The sequence below is a fragment of the Mesoplodon mirus genome, assembly GCF_964341445.2.
Source record: "Mesoplodon mirus genome assembly, chromosome: 4".
Classification (NCBI taxonomy): Eukaryota; Metazoa; Chordata; class Mammalia; order Artiodactyla; family Ziphiidae; genus Mesoplodon; species Mesoplodon mirus.
The window spans coordinates 160,646,922-160,671,364 of NC_138979.1; the positions used below are offsets into that span (position 1 = coordinate 160,646,922).

Genomic DNA, 24,443 nt, shown 5'->3' on the forward strand with positions numbered 1-24,443 from the left:
GCCTAAGGCAGGCCTGTCCTTCTGGCCACCCCTGCACCCAGCCCCAGGGCCAGCCAGGAACCATGTGAGCGGGGAATGAACTCACAGATTCGGAAACCAGACTTGGGGTCATGCCCGTGGCCGCTCTGGCTGTACAGGGTGGTGGTGTCGCCACGCTCGCAGCTGCTGGCACAGCGCCCATGGGCACAGGTCTGCTTGCAGATGGTGGGAGTGAAGACGATCTTGATCTTCTTGATTTTCTCCGTGAGATTCAGCCCTGCAGAGAGAGGGCTTGGGTCCAGGGGGCAAGGCTGAGAGGCACAGCTGTGACTTCCAGAGGCTGGTTAGAAAGGCCCACGGGACTGGGTTGAATCCATCCCAAGGGCATTTGCTAAGTACCTCCTGGATGCAAGGTTCCATAGCAGGGGCCGAGTAATAGCTCACAGTCCGACATCTACTGAGAGATGCCAACAGGCCAGCAACTGAGTTCATGCTTTATGCACAATAACTCTCAACCCTCTTGAGTATTATTTTAGGTTGAACCACTAGAAATTGCCATTTTTGTAGGTTAAAATGGTTGAATATTGCCAATCTTCTTATATCTAATCTAATATTTCCATTTGACAGTTAAGGAAACTGAGGCTCAGAGAAGGATGGGTTGCATCCCAAGTCACACAGCTAACAAGGGCTGCAGCTGGGCTTTGCACCAAAGGGCAGAGAACAGAATGTAGCTCAGACTTGCCAGAGAAGAGAGTTTTCCAAAAGAACACATGAAAGAATGATTAGAGTTGGGGGTTGGAGGCCCTAATGGCCAGAACAAGGATAGGGCACTTTATTCAGTTGGTGGTGGGAAATCATTGAAAATTTTCAGTGAGAGATCAAAGAGGAAGTGGGGGGAGGGTAATGCCATCTGAGCTGGGGTGTGCAGGTGAATGGAGAGACAGGGTGACTTGTTGGGAGGTCATTGCAGCAGTGTGAGCTGAGGTCTCTTCATTTAACACAAGTGGTGGCAGTGGAAATACAAAGGAGGGGTATTCATTCTGTATAGGGGGCCCAGCGGGGAAGGCAGGAGGCGGAGGGGTTGAGAAGGGAAGTATAAAAGGTCTATGGAGACTTGACTGTGAAGAGAGGAGAGACAGAAAGGAAGGCAGAGGGAAGTGGAGAAATAGCCGTGTGTGTGTGTGTGTGTGTGTGTGTGTGTGTGTGTGAATGGGAAAGCTGTAAGTAACTGTATATGCTCTAGGGAAAGGGCTGAGTGAAGGGGGAGGAGAACTGGGGTGGGGGGAGGGCAAGTGACAGCCTAGGGTTCCAGAAGTGTCAAGAAACAGTGGGATGTGCCTTAGACAAGAAGAGGGGCACTTCCTTTTCAAGATGGCAAGAAAGGTCATCAGCTATGAAAAGGACACTGATGCATGCTGTCCACAACATGGATAAACCTCAAAAACATTACACTAAGTGAAAGAGCCAGACACAAAAGGTCACGTATTGCATGATTCCGTTTATATGAAATGTCCAGGATACGCAAATCTATAAGGACAGGGAGTAGATTAGTGGGACCAGGGGCCGAGGCGAGGGTGGGAGTGGGGAAGGGAGTGACTGCTTAATGGCCATGGGGCTTCTTCTTGCAGTGATGGCAATGTTCTGTAATTAGATAGTGGTTGCACAAAATTGTGGATATGCTAAACATCACTGATGTGTACACTTTAAAATGGGCAGGAAGGTGAGGACTCTGGGGAGTGGAAGGCATGGCCATGGGATGGGGCTGGGGAAGGTGGGGGCAGCTTGGAGTAGCTGCTCTGAGGAATGAGAGAAAGTGTCCAGGCACACCGGGAAGGATGGCTGGGCAACGAGCAAGAAGGTGCGGAGGCTTGAATCCTCAGGGATGCTCAGCTCTCTCCTCTGGGAAGCAGAGGCCCTGCTGTAGGTAACAAGGGGTTTACAGGAAGGAGGAGGTGGAAGAACCAGTGCCAGGGAGGTGAGGTTCACAACTGGATATGAGGGAAGCAAAGGCAGGACAGGTGACAGGTGACAGATGGGGCAGAAATGGAGCAATCAAGGTCTAGGTGTCTCAAAGGGGCAAAGTCTCCAACAGCTGCTTTCGGACCCCTGGAGCCCGACACAAAGCAGATGCTTGACAACTGTTTTGTTCATTGGCTGAAAAGATAAGAGACAGGGTGACAACTCAGCCCTTCTGAGAGGGTGAAGGGGGAAGCAAAGGTGGGGAGAAGGAAATCCAAGATTTAGATGCCCTGCTCTTTGAGGATCTGGAGCCAGGGTGTCCTTACCCCAGGAGGATGACGGGTGGTTCAGATAGGCTGCCTGCTGGGCACCATCCTTCCGTTCAGGGCCTGGCCCCATGGGCAGGGCATTGGAGGTCAGCTGGCCATTGGCCGCAGTGGCTAGATAAAGTCGAACAGCCTGGGACAGCCCCACGTGCTGCTGGGTGGCGTGTGTCTGGCTGAGCCCACTCAGGGTCCTGTGGAGACAACCAGGGCATGGTGTTTGCATCCCAGGAACAGTGTCTCTGTGCCCTTCCTGTTCAGGACGCCCACCCCCACCTCTGCACTAGAAGAGTGTTCTCTGTTTGGCTGCCTCGTTGCCAACTGCAGGAAAACGGAGGTGCCCTGAGACAGGGGAACAGGGCTAAGGCCAGCTGGCTAGCTCGGTGGGAGTGCCTACCCCTATGTAGAATTGCCAGGCTTTGGCTGGGTATTCTGGGCAAGTCACTGAGCCTCCCTGGGCCTCAGGCCCTCGACTGCAAAATAAAGGAGTTAGATTGGTCCCATGTAGCTCTAACATTTGAAGCGTTTGAGACTCTTATGGACCAGCCCTTGCCCTAAAACTGAGTCCTGTGCCTGCTTCTTGCCACTTCTTAAAACAACCTTTCATACAAATTGCTTGTGGAACAGGTGCCCAGCAAATACACGTGAACAGATTGATTCAGGGGCGGAGCCCTGAATATCCTTCTGATTAATGTTACTGTAAAAATAATAGAACAACAATGTTCAAGGAGAAAAAAATGAATTCATCATCCTCCTACCCCAACACGGCAAATACTTTGGCATATTTCCTTTCAACCTTTGCTCAAGTATATGTTCTTACACTATTGTCATCACTTGCAGATACCATTTAAATTCTGATTTTTCACTTAACATTAGATCGTACTTTACACAATTCCACAATTTTCATATTGATCATCTTAATTGCTACAAGGTAGTCTATCTGAAGATGGATCACAATTTATTCAGACATTCTCCTGTTACATACTTAGATTGGTTTTTTAATTTTTAACTGTGGACATTCTGACTCATATGGCTTTTTTCTTCAGTTAAAATATTCCTTTTGTATAGGGGGATTCATTAAACTGTTTTTATTCTGTATATTTGAAAAATATTTATAAGAAACATTTTGAAAAGGCTTATTAGCTTAGGATTAATTCTGTGGACTAGAATGACCATATCAGAGGTTACATTTATGGCTCCAGGTTTACACTGGAGGACTGCTCTCTGAAAGGTTGTATAAATGTACCACTCAGAGTGCAGCCTCTCCAGCATTATTATATTATACACAGCCTTGCCAGTGTATTATTAATTTTTCATAATAATAATCATCATCATAAATGATACTCAATGTTGTTTTAGCTACCTTTTTAATCATTTCTGAGGTTGAATTTTTTTCATACATCTATTTACCACTTGTGAAATTTCTGCTCATGTCCTTTGATATCTTAACTATTTGAGTTGTTTGCTCATAAACTTGAACAGTTCTTTATGTGTTTATTATAAGGCAGGTCATTCTACAAGGCAGCCTTGTTGTAAATACTCTGTCACTGTCAAAATGTATATGAACCACTGTATACATGACAGTGTCTGGACTGTGGTGAGTGTGAGCACATTGTAGACATTGAAGCTGAGAGAATAATTACTTGCCCAAGGTTATACAACAGGTAAATCAGGCCCCAGGACTCCAGCCCAGCAGAGCTTGACTCCTGTGCTACCCAACAGAGCAGCGCAGACCGTGACAGAAACTCAGCCTAGAAGCCTCTGCTCAGGCCTGGGGTGGTGCTCTTTCCTCCAGTAGGTCCCACCACTAGCCTCTCCACTGGATTCTTTGCCCAAGTGGGTACCCTGGGACCCTCTCCCTCCATCGTCCCTACTCCTGTTCTGTTGGCCCCGGGTGTCCAGTCCATGAGCAATCTCCCTCTCATCCTTTCCTGGCAGAAGCCAGAACAGCACAGGTGTCAGAGTTGGGCACCTTCCAGCCCTTCCCCAGCCCTGTTGGCCTGGGACTTGGCTCCTGTGGGCTTCACCGCTGCTCTTCTTCCAATGCGACCAGCAGCAAATACTCACCCTGACAGCCCCAAACATGCCCCAGCCTGCTCCCCGAGTTTGAGGGCTGGAGTGAGAGAGAGGGCCCGTTAGCCACCCCAGAAGCTCTGGGAGCTGTAATGGACCAGATTTGGGGGCCCCACCCTCAGGCACCTGCTCCTAACTCCGGGGAGAAGGTCAGCACAGCCAGCTGCAGCAGAAAACACAATCCTTCCAATGGCTTCCAGGAGTTCACCAAAGAGTGAGAGGTAAGTGAGCTGGTGGGTCAGTGGAAGTCTCCTCCTGGTGGCAGCAAGCTGGTGCCATGGCTCAGCTTAGTGTCCACATCACAGAGCACCCAGGGAGCTAAAGGGAGTAGTTCAGGTTCTGCCCTGACTACCGGGGACGTTTCTGAACTTGATGCTGACAAAGAGCTCTCCAGTCTGGTCAAGGTGGAAGCTCAAAGGGTTCTTTCTTGGTGATTTGCTGTCACTGTTGTTACTGTTGCCATCACTTGTTTCTCTAGTTGGAACTCAATGCTAATGGCCCCAAGATTCCTGAGTTCAAATCCCTTAAGGGCCAAAGGTTTAACTTTGCAGGGAAGAAAAAAAATGTCTTCCCTATTTGTAGAAAGGACCTGTCTGTACAGAGAAGAGAGGACAGGAATTGGGCCAGGCAGATGTCAGTTCTGCCTCCCACTTGACCAGTCACTGAGATCCCCTGAAACTCAGATTCCTAATCAGTAAAACAGGAATAGTGACACCCACCTCACCAGGCCATGGTGAGGACCAAGGGGACCAGTGACATTATGTGATTATTTTGAAAATATAAATAAGTGGTCACAAGTTGAACACTATGCCAGAACTTTAAAATCACACGAACAAAGAAAAGAAAGTGCTAGCTATAGTTCAGACAAAATACCTCTCCCCAAGCCACTAAAAATTCTTCTTCATCTAAGAGGAATAAAAGACACCACAAATATCTTATTATACTGCCCAAGCATCCTTACATATAAAAGGCCAAGTGACTAATCTGGTGTCAATACATTTTTAACAACCACAGCCTTCTGAGCTCAACCCATTGTCATCTACTGCTGTGATGGGGATTTTGGATTAAACGATAGAAATCAGAAAGTCCTACCTTCTGAGAGGCTCACAGCCAAGTAAAGAAGGAAACCTTGGTTCTTTGATAGGTCCTATGTCTTACACTGAAAACACCCCTCTAAAGAGTCAGCTATCTCCCTTCATAAACCCCGGGCCAGTCCTTGGAGGTGGATAGGGAGGGAGGGCCCCCCACCCCATGTGTGAAGGGCTTCAGGCCCTCAGCTCAGCTCTGGCTCCTAGAGAGTGGTAGCAACAGAGGCAAGTGAGAGCTTCACTGGGCAGGTGAGTTTCTTTGACTGAAGTCCCCGGAGCGAGGCTCTGTCCACTCTCAGCCTTGGAAGAACTGCTTCGATTTCGTTAAAGGATAGCATAAATGTTCTCAGACTCGCCTGGCCCAAGATTATCTCTCTGGGATTGTTCCAAGGAGGTCCTGGCAGAGCTGCCACAATGGACTGGAACATCCATCTCTCTAGACTTCAGGATTTCATGGATCAGTAAAATTTTGAAACAAATGTAGGGGACCAACATAAAGTTGCCAAGTTTTTATTTAGGTAAGACATTAAAACACACACACACATGCACAACTGCCAATTATTACCACCATAATTTTATGAAAGAAAAGACATTTCAATGCCAATAAGAAATATTTGAAAAAGCTTAATTTCGTGGAAATCTCACCTCGTTGACTTTATTTTTTTCATTTCTTCGTGGACCAATGAAAACTCTCATCACAGACCAGCATGGAGCCAAGGAGGAGCCACTGGGTATGATCCACCAAGATGTGCTCTGGCCTGAGGACTCTCCGGCTCTTTCAACCAATTTGGGAAGAAAACCTTCCATCCCAGCTGGCTGGGATCTTCAGACCTGAGTGGAAACTCCCTGGACAGTGCATACCCATGATAATGCCACTCAGCTGAACATGGTGCCCCCATATTCTGCCCAACTCACTAAGGTTCTCAAACCGTGATGGGGAGACGAGTGGGTGAGGGGCTCCGTGCCCTCCATCCCACCCACCTTCACCTTAGCCTGGTGGCTCCACTCTATCTAATTGATAACTGGGTTTCCACATACTATTTTGTTTGTTAAGTGTTCTGCTGCCAAAAGAAAGTTTAAAAACATCACTGCAGGGGCTTCCCTGGTGGCGCAGTCATTGAGAGTCCGCCTGCCGATGCAGGGGACATGGGTTCGTGCCCCGGTTCGGGAAGATCCCACATGCCGCGGAGCGGCTGGGCCCATGAGCCATGGCCGCTGGGCCTGCGCATCCGGAGCCTGTGCTCCGCAACGGGAGAGGCCACAACAGTGAGAGGCCCGCATGACGCAAAAAAAAAAAAAAAAAAAAAAAAAAAAAAAAATCACTGCCAGGTGCATAGAATAGTTATAGCTCCCATGGATAGAGCACTGAAGGATGTACTTTAAATGCATCATCTTATTCATGTTATTTTATTGAATGAAAAAAGTAAGTTGCAGAATAATATGGATAGTAATACTTCCAGGTTTTTGTTTGAAGAAAAACCTCTCTCTTCCCTACAGATATTTATATAGGCATAGGAAAGGTCTGGAAGGATCTGTAAACAGTGGCTGCCCCTTGGGGATGAGAATGCCTATGTATGTGTAACTACTGTTTTAAACTTTATGTTTCCATAGTTTTAGATTTTTTTCAGTAAAAATTTTTTTTTTACAGTTTTACAGTAAACATGCATTATGTTGTAATAAAAATAAATCTCTATTTTCCCCAGCAACTCCAATTTATAGGTAAGGAAACTGAGGCTCAGGAAAAGCATGATAAATGTGTGTATATTACTAGGATCCAAGGTGGACTCTGATGGCTAACAGAGGTACAGGAGTTCAGATGTAAGCAGGACCGTGACATTTGAGCTGGGGCTTAAGAGAAGGGTAGGAATTTCACAGTCCAAAATGAGGAGGAAGACACTCCAGATAAGAAAAGTAACATAAGAAAATGCGTGAAGGTGGGAAGCACGGGCCATATTTAAGGAAGGATAATGAGCACAGTTGGATAAAGCATAGAATGGAAGGGAAGGGAGGCAAGGAAAATAACATCCATTCAGTGCCTACCAAGTAGTGGACGTCATTCTAGGTGTTTTACATAACATATCATTCTCTTGTCCAAACAACCAACCCTATGATCAAAAACCTCTGCTTGGCCAAAACGACTTTAAACAAAGTAAAAAGACAAAAGACAAAATGGGGAAAAAAAAGTGCAATTCATATCATGATAAAGAACCAATCTCCATAATATTTAAAGAGCTCCTAGAAACAGAAAAGACAGACCAATAGCCCTAGAAGAAAAGTCAGCAAAGGAATATGAACAGTTCACAGAAAAAAACCCCCAAATGTTTCTTTTTTTTTTCAAGATCAAGATTTTTAAAAATTAATGTTTCATTGCTTCATCAAGTACATTCTCAAGTATAATTTTTTTTATTTACTATAAATATATGGTGACAAAGAAAACAGTTTGAAGGAACTGCACTGACTTTTCCTAAGGCACCAGCAGTTTTCCCCACCATCACTTATGAACCATAATGCAATTGTCAACACAATGAAAAAGGAACTTAGTATCATTATTAAAGTAGTTTTAACCCTTAAATGGTCTTGGGCTCAACAGATAGCACTTTGAGAACTACTGTTTTACTAGAACAAAAATATATTTCTCATTTTTGTTATGTTGACTTTTGGTTGGTAAGAGGTATCTTCATTCTGGAATCCTGGCAAAAGAAAAAGCCTTTATCTGGCACCTGTTTTTCTTGTGGCAGAGGAAAATGAGCAAAAGTAAATTCATGCATTGGCTTCCAAAGCTTCTTCTTAGACATGACCTATATCACTTCTCATCTTCCATTGACTTTGGTCAAGTCCCACGGCCAAGCTTGATGCCAACGGAAAGAAGGAAGTACTCTTCCCATAGGTAGGGACCCTGGAAACCGTGGCCTCCGACGCCGCTCCCCCCTCCCGGGAAAGGAGACACAATTCCCCTCCTCGCCTCCGCCGCCACCTCCAACCACCCCCAAAATAACCCCTAAGGGGCGTGAGAGGCAATTATAACCCCGGCGAGCGGAGGGCGCGGGGGATGGGCGCCGGGCGGGCGGGGTCGGGGAGCGCGGCGCGGGTCCCCAGGTGGCGAGCGGAGGTGCTCCCACCGCCCCAAATATTTCTTAAACACATGAAAGTAGGCTCAACTTTTCTCGTTCTAAGGGATGTGCAAATGAAAACTACTTTGAGATAGCATTTTTCAGCCCATCAGATTAGCAAAAAATCCAGAAGTTTAATAATAGACTAATTTGGTGAGATTGTGCAGAAACAGACACTCAGATGTTGCTGGTAGGAATGTAAGTCGACACAGCCCATATGGAGAGCAATTTGGCAATGTCTGTCCACACCGCAATGCATCAATGCTTTGCCCCTGCAGGTCCACCTCTGAGGCTGTGCTGCAGATACACCTGCTGTGGTAGGCGCTGCTGCCGCCCTGCCCCAGTCCCCTTTGCGGCCGGTGCACCCCACACTGGCTTCCCCTGAGCTGTGCTCCGGACGGAAGACAACCACCTGACAAGCTCCTCCCACCATCATGACCACGAAGCCAATGACTGCCTGAACCGGAAGTTTTAAAGCCCCGCCTCCTCGCTTCAAGGTGGGACAACTGTCCAAGCTCCGCCCTCTGTTAGGTTTTGGCTTGATTTTCCCGGGACTAATCCTTGCTTGGCTCTTTCCTCCTTTCCATTCTGCTTCCCTCCCGCCCTTAGCCCTCCCCGAGTAAATCACACACACACCTGAATTCACGTCCCAGCTCCACCTCTAGGGGAATCTGACCTAAGACACTTGTAAACGTCCACAATGATGGATGAACAAGATTATTCATAGTAGCACTGTTTTGTAATAGCAAAATATTTTGTAAAGAATAGAAACAATTTAAGTGTCCCTTAGTAGGGGATTGGTTAAACAAACTAAGAGACATCCATGGGATGGAGTCCTATGCCCTCAAAACAGAAAGATGCAGCTCTTTTACATCCACAGGAAAAGCTCTCCAAGATATATAGAAAAGTGAAAAAACAGCCCAAATCTGGCCCACCGACTGTTTTTGTACAGACTGTGGCCTAACAATGGTTTTTTATATTTTTTAATGGTTGGAAAAAATCAAACGAAGAATAATATTTCATGACATGAGAAAGCGATATGAAATTCAAATTTGTTTCCATAAATACAGTTTAAGTGGAACACAGTCACACTCATTGTCTAAAACTGCTTTTGCTCTACAGTGGCAGAGCTGAGTAGTTGCAGACACCATATGTTGTACAAAGCCTAAAATATTTACTATCTGGCTTTTTATGGAAGAAGTTTGCTGACTCCTGGTGTGGGCATGTAAACTTTTGTGTAAAAATAGAGAAAATAAGCATGAATTTATTTGCATATTCATAAAGCAATCTTGGAAGGATACCCTAAGAATTAATAAGTGGTTTCCTGTGTGTGTGTGTGTGTGTGTGTGTGTGTGTGTGTGTGTGTGTTGGGGGGGAGTGGGAAGTGGATGGATGGGGAAGAAACTGGTGCTACAATTTAATGAATGCTTGTACTGTGCCAGGCTGCATGCCAACAATGCGTGTCACATGTATTATCTCATGAAAGCCTCTCCATAACCCTAAGAGTTAGATACTCATTATCCACCATTTTACAGTCAAGAAAACAGAGGGTAGGGAGGTTCTATACCTTGCTGAAGTTCGCAGAACTCCTAAGTGCAGAAGCCAGGTTACCAAACCAGGTAATGTCATCCTCAAGCCACCCCACCATTGGTCATTTCTCTATCGCCATTTCACTGAGGCTGTGAGGGATTAAAGAAGAATAGGTTCGGGTGCATATCGTGGAGGGCTTGAAATATCAGGGAGGTGTCTGGGCTGTACTGAATGGGTAAGGGGGAGTCCCTAGAGATTTTGGAGCAGCCCACCCTCTTTCACGCATTCAAGAAGCACTTACTGAATGCCCGCCATGTGCCAGGCATCCAGGTCCAAGGGTGGCAAAGACTCTCTTACCCTCTCTGCTCCAGTGGAGACTGAGCAAAGGAACCAGCATCCCAGCACATGTGTGGAGGTACAGGGGGAGCCATACGTTAGCCTTGAGATGCTGGTGGTCTTCAAGCAGGTCTAGGACATGATGGGATGGGCCTTTTCAAATGTTTATTACTTTGATGAAAGATTACCTGGTGGTGGATAGACCAGAGAGGGGAGGGCTGGAGGCCAGCTGGAAGGCTTTGGCTGTGCTCTACGCGAGCAGGGACCAAGGATGGGACCAAGAAGAGGATAGGGATTCAAGGGATATTTAATACATAGAGAGTTCCCAGCTGTGGCTTAGACAAATGGGTGGAGGACATTCCAAGAGCCAAGATCTCAAGGAGTGATCCCAGAAGTGACTCAGTTTGGGACATGGAGAGTGCCGGTGCCTCAGGATGGATCTCAGAAGCAGATGGAAATACCCAGGAGGCAGCACTCAGGAGAGAGGCTGGGACTGCAGACACAGGCAAGGGAGTCCTGGTGGAGAGGTGGGGCTGCAGGGACGCTATTACTCGGGGAGAGTATTCATAACAAACCACGACTCAGCGTTCCACTGCTGGACTCTGCTTACACTTGCCAGTTTCAAAGAGGGAAATGTGTTAATGAACAGACTGGTCTCCGTGTTAGGCTTTGCTTCCATAAATTTGTCTCCAACCTTTGGTGCCTGCTACCGCTTGCCTGCTGGCATGCGATAAAGCAAATGACAAGCCCAAAAGGAATACTGATGGGAAAACGTGGCAACAGCCCATCACACTTCACTTGACAGCTTGCTCTCTACATGGCTACGTGCGTGTGCCTAGAGCGGGTTTTTATTTTGCACACACAGACGATCATCATAGTTTCTGCTAGTAAAACTGTTCCCAGTTCTAATCATGGAATTAATTACATTGATAGTTCATGGTATTCCTTATGACTGCCAGATGCTCTGACACCGAAACACTTTGAGAAATACAGGAGTAAAGAGAGAATAAATAAGGGCAGAGGAGGGGGTCTGGGGAGCAACAAGTCTTGAGGGGCAGACCAAGAAAGAGGCTGTGGAGATGTCAGAGAGGCAGGAGGGGACAGGGAGAGAGCACCAAGACAGGAGGGCGTTCCTTGAACTCCATCCCTGCTCCTGGCCTTCCTGTGACTGTAGGCCCAGCTCGTTACAGGTGAACACACCTTGGCGCTTCCCAAGTGGCTCAGTCTCCCCTGAGAATCTGGGTCCTGGAGAGGCAGGGGGAAGCCCTCGCAGAGCTCTAGCTCCTTCTCTCCTTCTTGCTGTCCAGGCCTCATGCCCAGGCCACAGTCAGGTGGCCCTTGTGCCTAATCCCCAGGGGCCCAAGGTAGTGTTTCCAGACATCACGCTCCAGCCCCTGCTGCAAACCTGCCCTGCCCCGGCAGGGAACAAGGGGGCACCCAGCCTTGGTGGGCAAAGAAGAGGGGACACCATGGCCTTGGACAAAGCGAGGAGCCTGCTGATTCTAGGTGATGCATAGTTTGGGGGCCTGAGCAGGTGTGGCCCAGGCTGGGCTAAGACAGCAGCCATCACTCCCCAGCCTCTGGGTATCAGAGGTGTCAGGTTGGTGGGTTCCCAGGTGTCACTGTAAGGAGGGGAAGACTTGAACTCTGCCCCTCTTGTCCTAGACAGTAATAATGAACATTTATTGAGCACTAACTCTGTGCTGTGTATTAATTGTTCTATTTGCATATGTTATCTAATCTTCACAACAACCTTAAGGGGCTAGGTACTGTTATTAACTGTTATTAATTGTTATTACTGTTATTTCATTTTCAGAAAATGAAACTGAGGCACAGAGAGGTTAAGGACTTGTCCAAGGTCATTCATCTAGAATTGCACTGTCCAATAGAGCTTCCTGTGGTGATGGAAATGCTCTATAGTCTGTGCCATCCAATATGCCACTGTGGCTTTGAAGCACTTGGAAATGCAGCTGGTGTGACTGAGTTTTACATTAAATTAAATTTAAATAGTCCCTTTGTGGCTGATGGTTACTGCATTGGACAGCACAGCATAGAAAATGGAGGAGTCTGGATTTGAACCCGGAAAGTCTATCTTGGCTATGTGGTTAAAAGTTTCCCCTGGCTACCCTCATTGCATTCTTTGTTCCCAGGCACTTGGGTTCCCTGACTGTCCTGGCCTAGGGGAATCAGCACCCTTTTAAACCTTGCTGTCCTGAGGATGTGGCAGGAAAGAGACTGGATTTCCGGAAGACATGGACCCAGGACCAGGTCACAGGGGAGCAGGTTTCAGCATGGCCTGAGGAAGGATGTCTAAAAAGCCAGGGTTGCCTGGCGACATGGTGGTCCCTGGAGAGGCCTGAGCACCTTGTCCTTGGGATCAAGGAGCTGGGTCCCCGCCTCTACCCACCCCCCCCACCGCGTGCCAGAAAGGAAGCAGCAGCCATTCCTGCTCAGGGCGGGGCTCCGGGCCCATGACACCTGAGAGACAAGTGGGGTGGCATGCTCAGTGGGGCAGTCCTGGGGGACCCAGCCCCTTCCCGCTGCCTGGCACACAGTTGCGGCATCCCCAACACTGGGACCCTCATACCCTGCTGCCCTCCCAGAAGGGCCGAGAGCTGGCCTCCCCTACATGTCTCAAGACCTCTCCTGCTGCCGGTCCTGCTGTGCCCACTTGCCCGATCCCTTCGGCCTCACCGGTCTGCCTGAGGTCCCCCACCCCACCCCCCGGCCACCTGTGAGTCATATCCCCCTGCTCTGAGGTCTGCGCCTTTAGCTTTTTTCCGTGGCCACACCCAGGTCTGAGAGGTCCGGAGCTCGGACTCACAGACCCCAGGGGATGCCCCTGCCAGGCTGAGGGGTGGGGAGGGGGCAGAACCCGGGGAGCCTCGCCTGCGCAGAACTGCACGCTGCTCCGCTCGGCCAGCAGCTGGGGAGAGAACACAGCACCCTGCTTCCTTGCAGGCAGGTAAGACGCGGAGGCTGGTGCAGCTGTACACATCTGGGGCATTGTCTCTAGGACACCGAGCCCGGCCCTGAGGCCTGGCTCCCACCTCTAGAGCAGCATTACATAGGTGCTGCCTCAGTGTCCCAAGTGTCCAGAGACCCGTCTGAGCCTCGTCAAGCTCCTCCGCCCTCCAGACCCCTCATGCCTTGGTCAGCTGCGAACGCTTTGCCACTGAGTGGCCTGCCTCATGGGCCGCCAAGCCCTTGCTCCTTGAGACTCTGCATTGCCTTTTTTCTCTCCTGGATGGGCCAGGGTGCTGGGCAGGAAGCTGGAGTAGGCTGCCCAGGCCCTGGGATCACACCTAGGGCACCTCAGGGGGCAGAGAGGGGAGGACGAGGTGCCCTGAAGGGCTGCCCAGGGCCCCAGGAAATGCCCCTCATTTTCTACGTAAGTTTCATTTTGTCCAAGTGTAAAACTGTGAGCAATCACCCTCTCCCTCCAGCCAGGAAGGAGACAAAGGAAGGGCCCCTCCAGGAGCTCCCCTGCCTCCTTCTGGGCCCAGCAAGACCACCCAAAGGGCTGCAGCATGGCCAGGGATACAGATCCCGAGAGGGGAAAGGAGGGGACTGGATCTTACCCTCTTTTTTTTTTTTTTTTTTTTTTGCGGTACGCGGGCCTCTCACTGTTGCGGCCTCTCCCGTTGTGGAGCACAGGCTCCAGACGCACAGGCTCAGCGGCCATGGCTCACGGGCCCAGCCGCTCCTCAGCGTGTGGGATCTTCCTGGACCGGGACACGAACCTGTGTCCCCTGCATTGGCAGGCGGACTCTCAACCACTGCGCCACCAGGGAAGCCCTTTACCCTCTTTTATATCCTTCATGGAGTCATCACAGCGCTGGGCAGACAGCTGCTGCCCCCCAGATAGTCATCACATTGAACATTGAACTCTGTGGCTCCCAGCACTCTGGCCTCACTGGAGCCATCTCCCCAGCCAGGCCAGGTCCCACTCCACAGCCATCCAGGGCCAAGGAGCAGTCTGAAGCCTTTGGCTCCAAGTTCCCCCAGGAAGACTTGTCAGCTTGTGGGGAACCTGGCTGTCATGAATTCATCATCTAACCACTTCCAAGGTCCACTTGTGAGCCCCTCAGATGGTGCGTGGTCCCACATGGGCGCTGAGGGAAAAGCATCTGGCCCACCGAGGGCTTACAATCCAGGCAGGGAGGCAGGAAGCAGGGGAGGGCTGGCACACCTGGTTCCTTTGTGTGGATTAGAAAAGGGGCCCCGGGCAGCCAGTTTACAGAGGCTGCCCTGCTTCCTTCAGGCTGATGTAGCACGGTGCCAGGGCTGGGCAAGCGGAACGTAGGCTAGAGTTTAGCCCCATTCATCTCCTGACCTTTGTGTAGGGTGCATCCCGCCCCCCCCCCCCCCGCCTCCATGCACAGTGGTCCTGGGAGAAGACCTGCACATGAGTGTTTCCTTCAATCCAAGAGTGGAAAAGCAGCAGGTAGTCAGGTGAGCTGCCTGGCCAAGATGCTCCAGGCCTCCCTATGCAGGTGTAGCCCTGGGTCTGGATGCCTGGGGAAGACTTTCTAGAAGTTGTGTGATGTTAGCTGGAGGAAGGCATGGGGAGGACAGCGTCCACCCAAGGCCGAGAGAACCACAAGTGCAAAGGGACAAATCCAAGAATGTGCTGGTGATGGCGTTCAGGGGGTAAGGAGGTGTGTCTGGTTAAAGGGAAAAAAGGAAGGGCCAAGGATGACAATAAATAACAGCAAATAGTTACATTTATTTGCCAGGTACTGTTCTAAGCACTTTATGTATATAAACTAATTTAATCATCATTATATGAGGAAGTAGGTATTATGATTATCCCCATTTTACAGGTGAGGCACAGAGTTGCTAGGTAACTTGCCTAAGGTCACAGAGCCAATGACTAACAGAGCTGGGAATGCGACACAGGAGGCCTGCATCTGCATCTTGTTTCCAAGCCTGTGCTCTAAACCTCTACACTATATCGTGGCTTGAGAGCTATGCTTTGGGTCTGAGCTTTAGAGCCATATCCTTTGGGTCTCACGTATAAAAGGGAAGCCTTGAAGGAAGGTGTTTTTACCAGGAAGGAACAAGGTTAAAAATGGTCTCTTAGGAAGGTGATCATGGACAACTCCTCCCTGGAGCTCCCACCCACCCTGACCGCCCAGCTGCCTGGCCAAGAGTGCTCTCTTCCCCCACCCCTGCCCCCCAGACGTTTTCTCAGGGCATCTGTGGTCCCCAGGATGAGGCAGAGGTGAGGCAGTGAAGTCTGTGGAGCCACAGTACTCCACACACACCCACTGGTTCAAGTAACTGCTCTGTTTACGGAAACTCAGGCGCAGAACAAACATCACTTTAGAAAGGTCCCCAGTGCCCTGCAAGGCGGCTCTCACTATCCCCACAGCACCTGTGAGGCACTTGCGGTGCAGAGACAGTAAGTCTCTGGCCCTAGCTCACATGTCTCACGAATGGCAAAACCCAGGATTCGAACCAGGTCTATCACGCTCCTCCCAGCACTGCACCCTCACTCTCGCCACAAGCTGCTGCTGCATGAGTTACAAAGAAGCAAGTGAAAAAAGGAAGTGGTTGGAGAGGTGGAGAGGTGAAGGGAAAGAAAACTCGAGTCAGGGCATATGGGCACCTGGAAAGTGCCACAGATCAGAGGAGAGAACTTTAGGCTGAGGGGATTGAGTTTGGACCACTTCCCAAAGCCGTGAAGAACTTGGTACGTCTCACCACCACCAAATGGGCCATGAGATGTCCACCTCTTGAACCCCGAGTTCCCAGCCTGTGGTCTTTGGGACCCATCTTCCTTCCATGTATGTTCCCCCAACCCCTGGCAGGCACGCGTGCCCATGCACACACACACACACAGCTTAGCTGGCCTGCCTTATAGGACGGCAAACACAGGCCTGTGACTTCAGATGAGTTTACCCCACCTGGACAGGCCCATTGTAGACAAAGGCAGCTGGTGTCTGGGTCAAGGATATACTTCTCAGGGGCTGGTACAAGTCTTGGCAGCCTTCAGCCAGCCTGCTCTTCCAGGGCCTGGAACTCTTCCCCAGGACCATAAACAAAAGGAGATTTCTAAAAGACCTGGGGGCCCAATCTGAGAAGCCTTCCCTCATCCCAAACCTACCAGCCAATTATGTGCCGTATACCTGCTCCAGGCACTTCATTTTAAAATTTTTACTAGGATCTTTACACTTGAGAGTGTGATTTTTTTATGCTTTACTTAGTGCAAACCTATGCTATAAAAACTATCATTCCCCATTTTACAGAAGAGAAAACTGAGGCACAGAGAAGCTGTTTACTTGCCCACTATCACCACCAGGTAGGTAGGTGCTGGGGTGGGGTCTCAAGGCCTGAGCTCTGTACCTCTGGTGGATGACATTCCCCAACATGCTGCTCACCCTTGGCTAAAATAGGAAACCTCACCAGAGCCAGAAACACCTTCAAGTGGTCTGGGGAAACTCTCAGAGTTTCCAGTTACTGCTGTTGCTATAAACAAAGGGCTCAGGTAATCCCAGAGTCTAGGGACAAATAAGAGTTGGTGCCATTCATAGGACACCTAAAAGGTGTGTATATGCATTTACATATGTTAGTAAATCCTCTCGACAATTCTATTAGTGGCAGGCATCCCCATCTTACAGATGAGAAAACTGAGGCTCATGGGGTTAAATCACTTGCTCTGGGCAGCATAACTATTAAGTGGTAGAGCTGAGATTCAAACCCAGACTTATCTAACAATAAGACATCAATTATGCCACAGTTGCTCCCTCACACACTATTGCCTGCTGTAGGGGCTCTGACCTTGACCCAAGAACCTCCAAAAAAAAAGAAAGAAATGTGGAATCAGTTTGTTCCTCAAGGGTGTGGCTTGGCTGGGGTCTCAAGAGGATACCCCCGCCCCTTGGAGTACCAGATTCCCTCCAGAGGCCTCTGATGCAACCCCTCCCCCCACCCCCGCTGGCTGGGTGCACCCTTCGGTGGACACGTTAGGTAGCAGTGAGGAGCCCAGGCTCCAGGAGGAAACCGAGCGTGGGCGACTGGCTGGAAGCAGAAATATGGTATCTCCAGAGGTTTTGATTTGCGATCTTCATTTTGCAAGGAATGGGGATTTTTCTTCTTTTCAAAAAGCAGTGGACTTCCTTGAATTTTAGACCTTTCACAAATATTTTTTTAGGAGAGAAAAGAAGGAAAAAATCCCCCACAAAATGCCTGTCGCAGCTACTCACTTCCACATTGAATCACGGACACAAAACCACAGCTATGTGGCTAACAAAGGAACTATGTGTTTTCATATCTTGTTATTGGAAATCATTTAGCAATCTTCACTATGTCATCTGCAGACAGACAGACAAATAGACGCACAGACACACCCCTCTGGGTCCTAAGCCGCCAATCTTACAACCTCGGTCATCAGATAACTTTGCATTTCACCCATTTTCCCTTTCTAATCCTTTTCTGAGAAATTACACAGCAAGGCTTAAATCTTCCTCCTTAGCCCCTCTCCAGAGGTGGGGTGTGTGTGTGCACATGTGTGCATGCCAGTGATTGGAGGAGGAATGCTGGGACATTGATTCAGTTAATTCCACAAGTGGAAACAAGTATACATTTCACAGTCCCTTTTTAAAATTAATATTATCATAATAGCACTTTACTTTGGTAAAGTGATTTTCACCTGGGAAGCTGACAGTGCCTTTTCTGACAGTGGCAAATTAATTAACTGATGGCAGATTTACAGATTGCATAACTGGAAAAACTACTGGACCCATAAATCAGAAACTTCCTCTGCATCCCAGACAAAGGGTGAAACCTGATATATATTTGAAAACCTTGAGCTCAAAAGGATAATTCACAGGGCCGGAAAAATCTCCATTATGATTTTTGAAGCATGTTCTCTCTGCACAGCTTCCCACCCACTCTCTCTCTCTCTCTCTCTCTCTCTCCACACACACACACACACACACACACACACACACACACACACACACCACCCCCAAGAGCTGCACTCACTGAGCAGCCACAGTTCCGTACAAAGCAACCGGATGGGATGGGCATCCCCCTGGGGCATCTGAAAAAGAGCATTGACTGTCTTTCTGTTACCTTCTGGCTTCATCCCTCCCTAACCTTTCCTTTCAAACAAAAATCCTAGAGGACTTAGGTCAGTACAGTCACAAGCTCAAAATGTTCATTGTTACTACTTTTTTTTGTCGGATGCTGGAAACTGTATACATTAACGTTTTAATGCCCCAACAACTCCTCCAGGCTCTCGTCAGCTTTCTGGGGTTTCCTGAAAAGACACAAGGCTCCTTCACCCTCTGTCTTCCAGTCCTGTTCAGCCCACATGGGACCCCAGCAAGAGGGCAGAGGGCAGCAGACAGAGTGGAGGTATTGATCCTCCAGTTCCCTCCTGATGGGCCACTGTGGGTAGTGGTGGCTCTATTCCTCTGCCAGAGGCCATAGCCCTGTTGTGGTCCTCTCCTGTGGCTGGAGCTACTCTGGGTTCCAGTAACCGCTGACCCCTTGCTCTTAGACCTGCAGGGCTAAGGGCTTCCCTATACTCTGCTTCCCTTGTTGTTTCCTTTGACCCTGTCCACACCTTTGCAAATAGACCCTTTATCAGATTGTCCTCACTGAGTGTGCCATCTGTTTCCTGCTGGAACACTGACTGATACAGAAAAGAAAGAGTCTCAGCTATCAAGTATTGAGCCCTTAGCTATGTGACTCAGCACTTTATCCACTTTGACTCATGGAAGTGAAGAGATTCACACAACATCAAGTGGCTGGGGAGCAACACAATCAGATGAAGCCGAGGTCTGACTCATGACCACTATGCCGTATGATCCCCAGTGTCAAGTGAGGTGGTGCCTGTAAAGTGCTTTGCACAGTAGGGCCGGCTGACTCAATAAAGCTCCATCAATGGTAGGTTAAAATAACAACTATACCACACTCAGAAAACCCACAGTCCTAAATTCTACTCCAGCGTAACGCTAGCCCCGCCCTAACCACAGTCCTAAGGTTGAACCCTCGTTCTAATACCACACTGAAGTTACACTCCAGTCTAACCCAACCACCACCCTCCTGTGAACTAGAAAGTCACCTCGACCACAACCTTCATCCCCCGCTTTGTAACCCAAACATTCCCCACTGTAACTACTGGGGGAGGCTAAGATCAGGGCTGTGGGGAGAATGGGGAGTCTCTCTGCCCTCCACACCTGGGAGCTTGTCCCCTCCCAGTGGCAGGAGCATCCCACATCCCACTCCATCTGTCCTCCCCTCGTTGGACTCAACACTACTGGCCAGAGGCATTTGTGCAACATCCACTTGCCTCACGTAACTGAGCTGGTGACTTTGGTGAGGCGAGAACCAGGAGGCCAGAGCACGTACACGAGGCCGGGGACAGAGCAGAGGCGCCAATAAATCCTGCTGGCGGTGATGATGAGAAAGGAGAATTAGAAGACGAAGCTGCTCCTGGCTTCTCCATCACTTGGCTGCCGGCTCTGGGCAAACAGGAGGTGAACAGCTCTCATCTCAGAGATGTGTAGAGGGCTGGGGCCAGGCCTGGGCTGGGAGGGAGGCCCTCTCTGGAACCCAACCTAGGGAGGGTCCTGATAATCCTCAGCTCTGGGATTATCTGAGAAAAGGGAGTCAGGCAGTCTCCATCAGAGATTTCGGGGCCACCTCAGGCCAGAGGTCCACTTTCACGCTTCAGTACGAGAGGGAGGAAGAGAAGTATGCAGGAAGCAGACACCATTTCCCTGGAATCTGCCCACTTGCCCTGCGTGGGGAGCGGAGAGGTGTTAGAAGGCCCTGGGCCCCCTTCTCCCTTGCGCATGAAGAGGCCTGAGCTTGGCCTCTTCATCAACCCAGAAGTGTCTGCCCTGGGCCAAGCATGGTGGAAGGAAGAGGCTTGCAGGCTCCGCTGCTTGGAGAGAAGGCACACCGGCCCCTCCCTCCTCACCGCCTCTGTCGGGCTCTCGGCCTGGAGCGAAAGCGAAAGCATTGCAAGACTGCGTACACCCAGAGCCTGTGTCTTTTTGTTTTCACACACAAGTACCCTAAGGCCAGCTGTGGCCCTGAGCTCCGTGGGCCTCAGGTATTTGTGTGGGTTGGAGAGGTGCATGTTAATACTCTACAAAGTCCAGAGGTCCACCTCCCTTTCGGAGAAACCTAGGAGGGGTCTCAGCAGCCAAACCCAGCTGGAGAGGACTGCCTTGAAGAAACATGCTTTGCGGGGGAAATGGGAGACATTTCCCTCGGGGGAAGAAGCCCGGTCCAGGGTCACCACATACAGCTGCATAGGCTGTGCACTGCACAATTCTTGGAGTACCTGTCATAGAGACTATGAATGTGACAGACATCTCCTGGTGTGTGTCCAGGGACCGAAAGGTCCAGCACACACAGCCTACCACCTTCTCCTCCTCGGTGGAAATGGAGTGCTTCAGACCTACCCCGTTACTCCAAGCAGTCTCTGCTGGGCAGGGATGGGTGGGGCTGGCAGGGGTTAAGTGCCAAGGAACCCTACGCAAACCTTAAAGTGGCCGTGTTTCCAGAACCCTCTGCAAACAGCAGGGAGGGGGACAGGGTGGTGAAGGAAGCTCTCAGCTGAGACACAGTTCTCTTCTACTGTCTTCAGAAAGCAGCAGCAGGGTTTCTGTGACTTCAGATTTGGGAAAACAAAACCCTTTCCATTTGTTCTGGCTGGAGGCCCATGAGTGAGCATCTCCCTCTGACTACTCCCCTTTGAGCCCTCCCTCTTCCAAACCCGCAGCCCCAGGGAAGAGCAGGCATGGGACTCTTCTAAGGCCCAAGAGATAGAAGAAACTGGAAGGAGAGCCCTTTACAGCTGTCGCAGCCCCTGACAGACTCCTGGAACTCCTAAGGGTCTGCTAAGCCCTGCTCTGGCTGTGCTCCAGTCACCCTTAGGAGAGAAGCATTGCTCTCCGCCTGCCTGGCTCCAGACCCCCGAGACCAAGGGGCACAGGGTAAGCAGGTACCCACCTGTTGGGAGGATTGGGAGAGCCCCTTCCTGATCAGCAACATGCCAGGGGATGGGCTGAGTGTCAGCTCAGAAGGGAAGGGACCTAAGACCAACTTTCTTTGCTCCAGGCAGCAACAAAGGATACATGGTGACAGGGATGCTCATTCAGTAGATAGTTGTTTATTTATTTATTGAGTGCTTACCATTATTTATTGAGTACTATTCTAGGAGCTGGGGCTATGTCGGTGAACAAAACAGCTCACACTGTACTTGGGGAAAAACAGATAGTACACAGTAAACATAATAATTAAATTATATGTTATGTTAGGAAGCGGAAAATAGAAAGCACTGTGGAAATTAAAAAGTGAACAAGATGAGGGCACCCTCAAGTTGGGGGTTTATGATATTAAACGATAGGAAAATAGGAGACATCTCCCTCCTGGGAAAGAGCCAGTTTCAGGGTCACCACATACAGTGGCCCGGGTTGTGCACTGCACAACTGCGGTGTACCCGTCCCAGAGATTATGATGTGAAGCACATCCCCTAGTGTTGTGTCCAATGGCTTAGGCTAATTCTAAGGTTAAAACCTTACAAAGGTGGTCAGGGAGGGCCTCAGTGAGGAGCTGCTCCTGAAACTGACCCAGGCATGTACAGAAGGCATAAGTAAGTATCCCAGCCCACTGTCAGGACTGCAGAATAACAGCAATAACCAGCATTTGCAAGGCCCATTACCGTTCACAAAGCAATCTTTCACCCACATTGTTTTAGTGGGTGAAACCTCCCAGAGAGGAAAGAATGATCCTTCCCTTTCTACAAATAGAGACATCAAGGCTTAGTGAAGTTAAGTGGCTTGCCCAAGGTCAGGAGGCTAGTTAGTGGCCTAGCTTGGAAACCAAACTGGGTATTCTGATTCTAAATCTTTTCAAAATAGTATAGTGAAGATCCCGAGGGTTGGGGAATTCCAGAAAAACCCCAGAGGGCAAGCTTGGGGCTCAGAGTTATAAAAACAAGTCAGAAAAATAGAAGATTAAAAAAAGAAAGAAAAGAAAATGAAGGAAGGCGTTCAACCCCCGGAGGTCCTGAAAGCTTGACTCAGTCAGGATTGTAGGGTTGAGTCAACACAGCATAGAGGCACCACTTGGTGGCCCTGAGGAAGGGGGTGACGCAGGATCAAAGGTGTAGGCTGATTAACCCCACTGCAGCCTTGCCAAGGAGGACTTGAGGCTTACCATCAGGGAGAGCTAAGGTCTGCCCTGGTGAAAGGCATCACGTGTCCTTGTAACGACCTTGGAAGCGGGTAAAGGGGGAGTAAGCACATTTCACCATCAGGGATGGAAAATGGCCAGGCTGGAGGCCAGAGTCTGAGACCATTAACTCTCGACCTCAGAGAAGACCCACTTGTTGCTTCTGATTTACAAATATAGAAACAGAGGCCCAGGGAGGACAAGGGACTTTTCCAAGATTTCCTGGCATGAGTTGGTCTCTCATCAGGTCCCAGGTGTATCGGAGAATAGCCTTGGGTCCGAGGGACTGGAGTGAGGAGGAGGGAGGACCTACAGGGGATTATGTGGCCCAGAGGCGCGAGCAAAGGTGTGTGGCAGCATGCTGGAGCCCAGAGCGGAGGAAGGGGGTGGGAGGGAGGCGGCCGCAGCTGGAGCAAGGCTCAGAGGACCCCGGCAAGCCTTCAGACTGGCCCAGAGTCAGGATCTCCTGGGTTCCCAGGGCAGGCCCACCATCTAGCTGCCAACCTTCGTCCTGCCTCAGTTTCCCCATCTATAAACCCAGATTGTGGGTTGGAGAAGAAAACCCCTTCTGGCAAGCGGGGCATCTCACTGATTTGCCATGGGCATGGGGGCGTAGGCAGGCGTGGTAAGACGTTTCGCGTTTTTCGGACACCCCACTGACCTCTCTATGTGTGTTATTTCAGTGAATTCTTGCAACCACCCTCTGAGATGAGCATCCGTTTTCCCACTTCAGAGAACCTGAGCTTCAGTGAGGCAAGCGACTTGCACGACTAGTTTGTGAGGACACTAGGGCTTAGATGCTGCCTGACTCCAAAGCCCAGTGCTTCCCCGGCACACACGCTGGGGTCGCCTTGCACTTGCTGCCCTCTCCCCAGGTTCCTCATTTGATTCTAGGTCATCCATCTCCTGGGCAAATGCCTTGCCCTTCTGTCAGGAAGGACGCCTGGGTCCCCCCCGCGGCGGCTCCGGTGCAGACTGTCAGAGACCACCCCTTGGGGCAGAGTCCCCGCACCCCCTGCAGGAGGCCTGGCAAGGCCTGGGGGTGAGGGGAGGCCGCACTCCCGCAGGAAACCTGCGGCCTCACCCTCCGCCACAGCAGGTTAAAGGTCACACGTGGGAAGCCCACGAGGGCCCGAGTGGTGACGACGTGGGCTGGACGATGCCGGGTCCTGCTGGGGAGGTGAGTCCTATGCCACCCACCCGTACCCAGGGGCCCGGCGCCCACCCCCGAGGCCAGGCCTGCGGCAGGAGCTGCACTAGTGCACCTGCCCTTCCTCCCTCTCCCCAGTGACAAAGGCCCCCCCGAGAGGCCGGCCACCCCCACCTCGGAGCCTTGTCAGCAGAATGGGGACATTGGGAACCCACTGCAGGGCTTGTGAGCGTAAAGGAGAGACCGCGGGGGAGACAGCTAAGCTGCCCTCAGCCGGGTTGACTCCACTCTACTCTGGGCCCGTCGTGTTCGAGGTGCTGGAGATAGACTGGCGAAGAAAACAGATAACAGTCCTGTCCTCCTGGGCCTGACGCTTTACTGAGGTAAGAAATAAATACATAAGTAAAATACACAAGACGTGAGTGCTGTGGAGCAAAATAGTTGGATGGGAGTAGGGAGTGCTTGCGGGTGTGCAGTGTAAAATCAGGTGAGCATAGGTGGGGTTCCCACTGAGAAGAGAGGACCTGGAAGGGGGAAGGAGCCAAGCCATGTGGGTATCTGGGAAGAGGGGTTTTTTTTGTTTTTTGTTTTTGTTTTTTTGCGGTACGCGGGCCTCTTCACTGCTGTGGCCTCTCCCGTTGCGGAGCACAGGCTCCGGATGCGCAGGCTCAGCGGCCATGGCTCACGGGCC

The 24,443-nt window shown here is 50.2% G+C and overlaps 1 protein-coding gene across 2 annotated transcripts in view; it reads right to left on the bottom strand.

Annotated features, from left to right (window-relative positions):
• LTBP2 (latent transforming growth factor beta binding protein 2) overlaps positions 1-24,443 on the bottom strand; it is a 105,281-nt gene that overhangs the window by 51,410 nt on the left and 29,428 nt on the right. For both annotated transcript variants that reach the window (XM_082616991.1, XM_082616990.1), the window contains exons 4-5: positions 2,265-2,455; positions 86-256 (exon numbers count right to left, since the gene is read on the bottom strand). In XM_082616991.1, the coding sequence (XP_082473117.1) occupies positions 86-256; positions 2,265-2,455 (362 nt within the window). The remainder of the gene's footprint in view (positions 1-85; positions 257-2,264; positions 2,456-24,443) is intronic.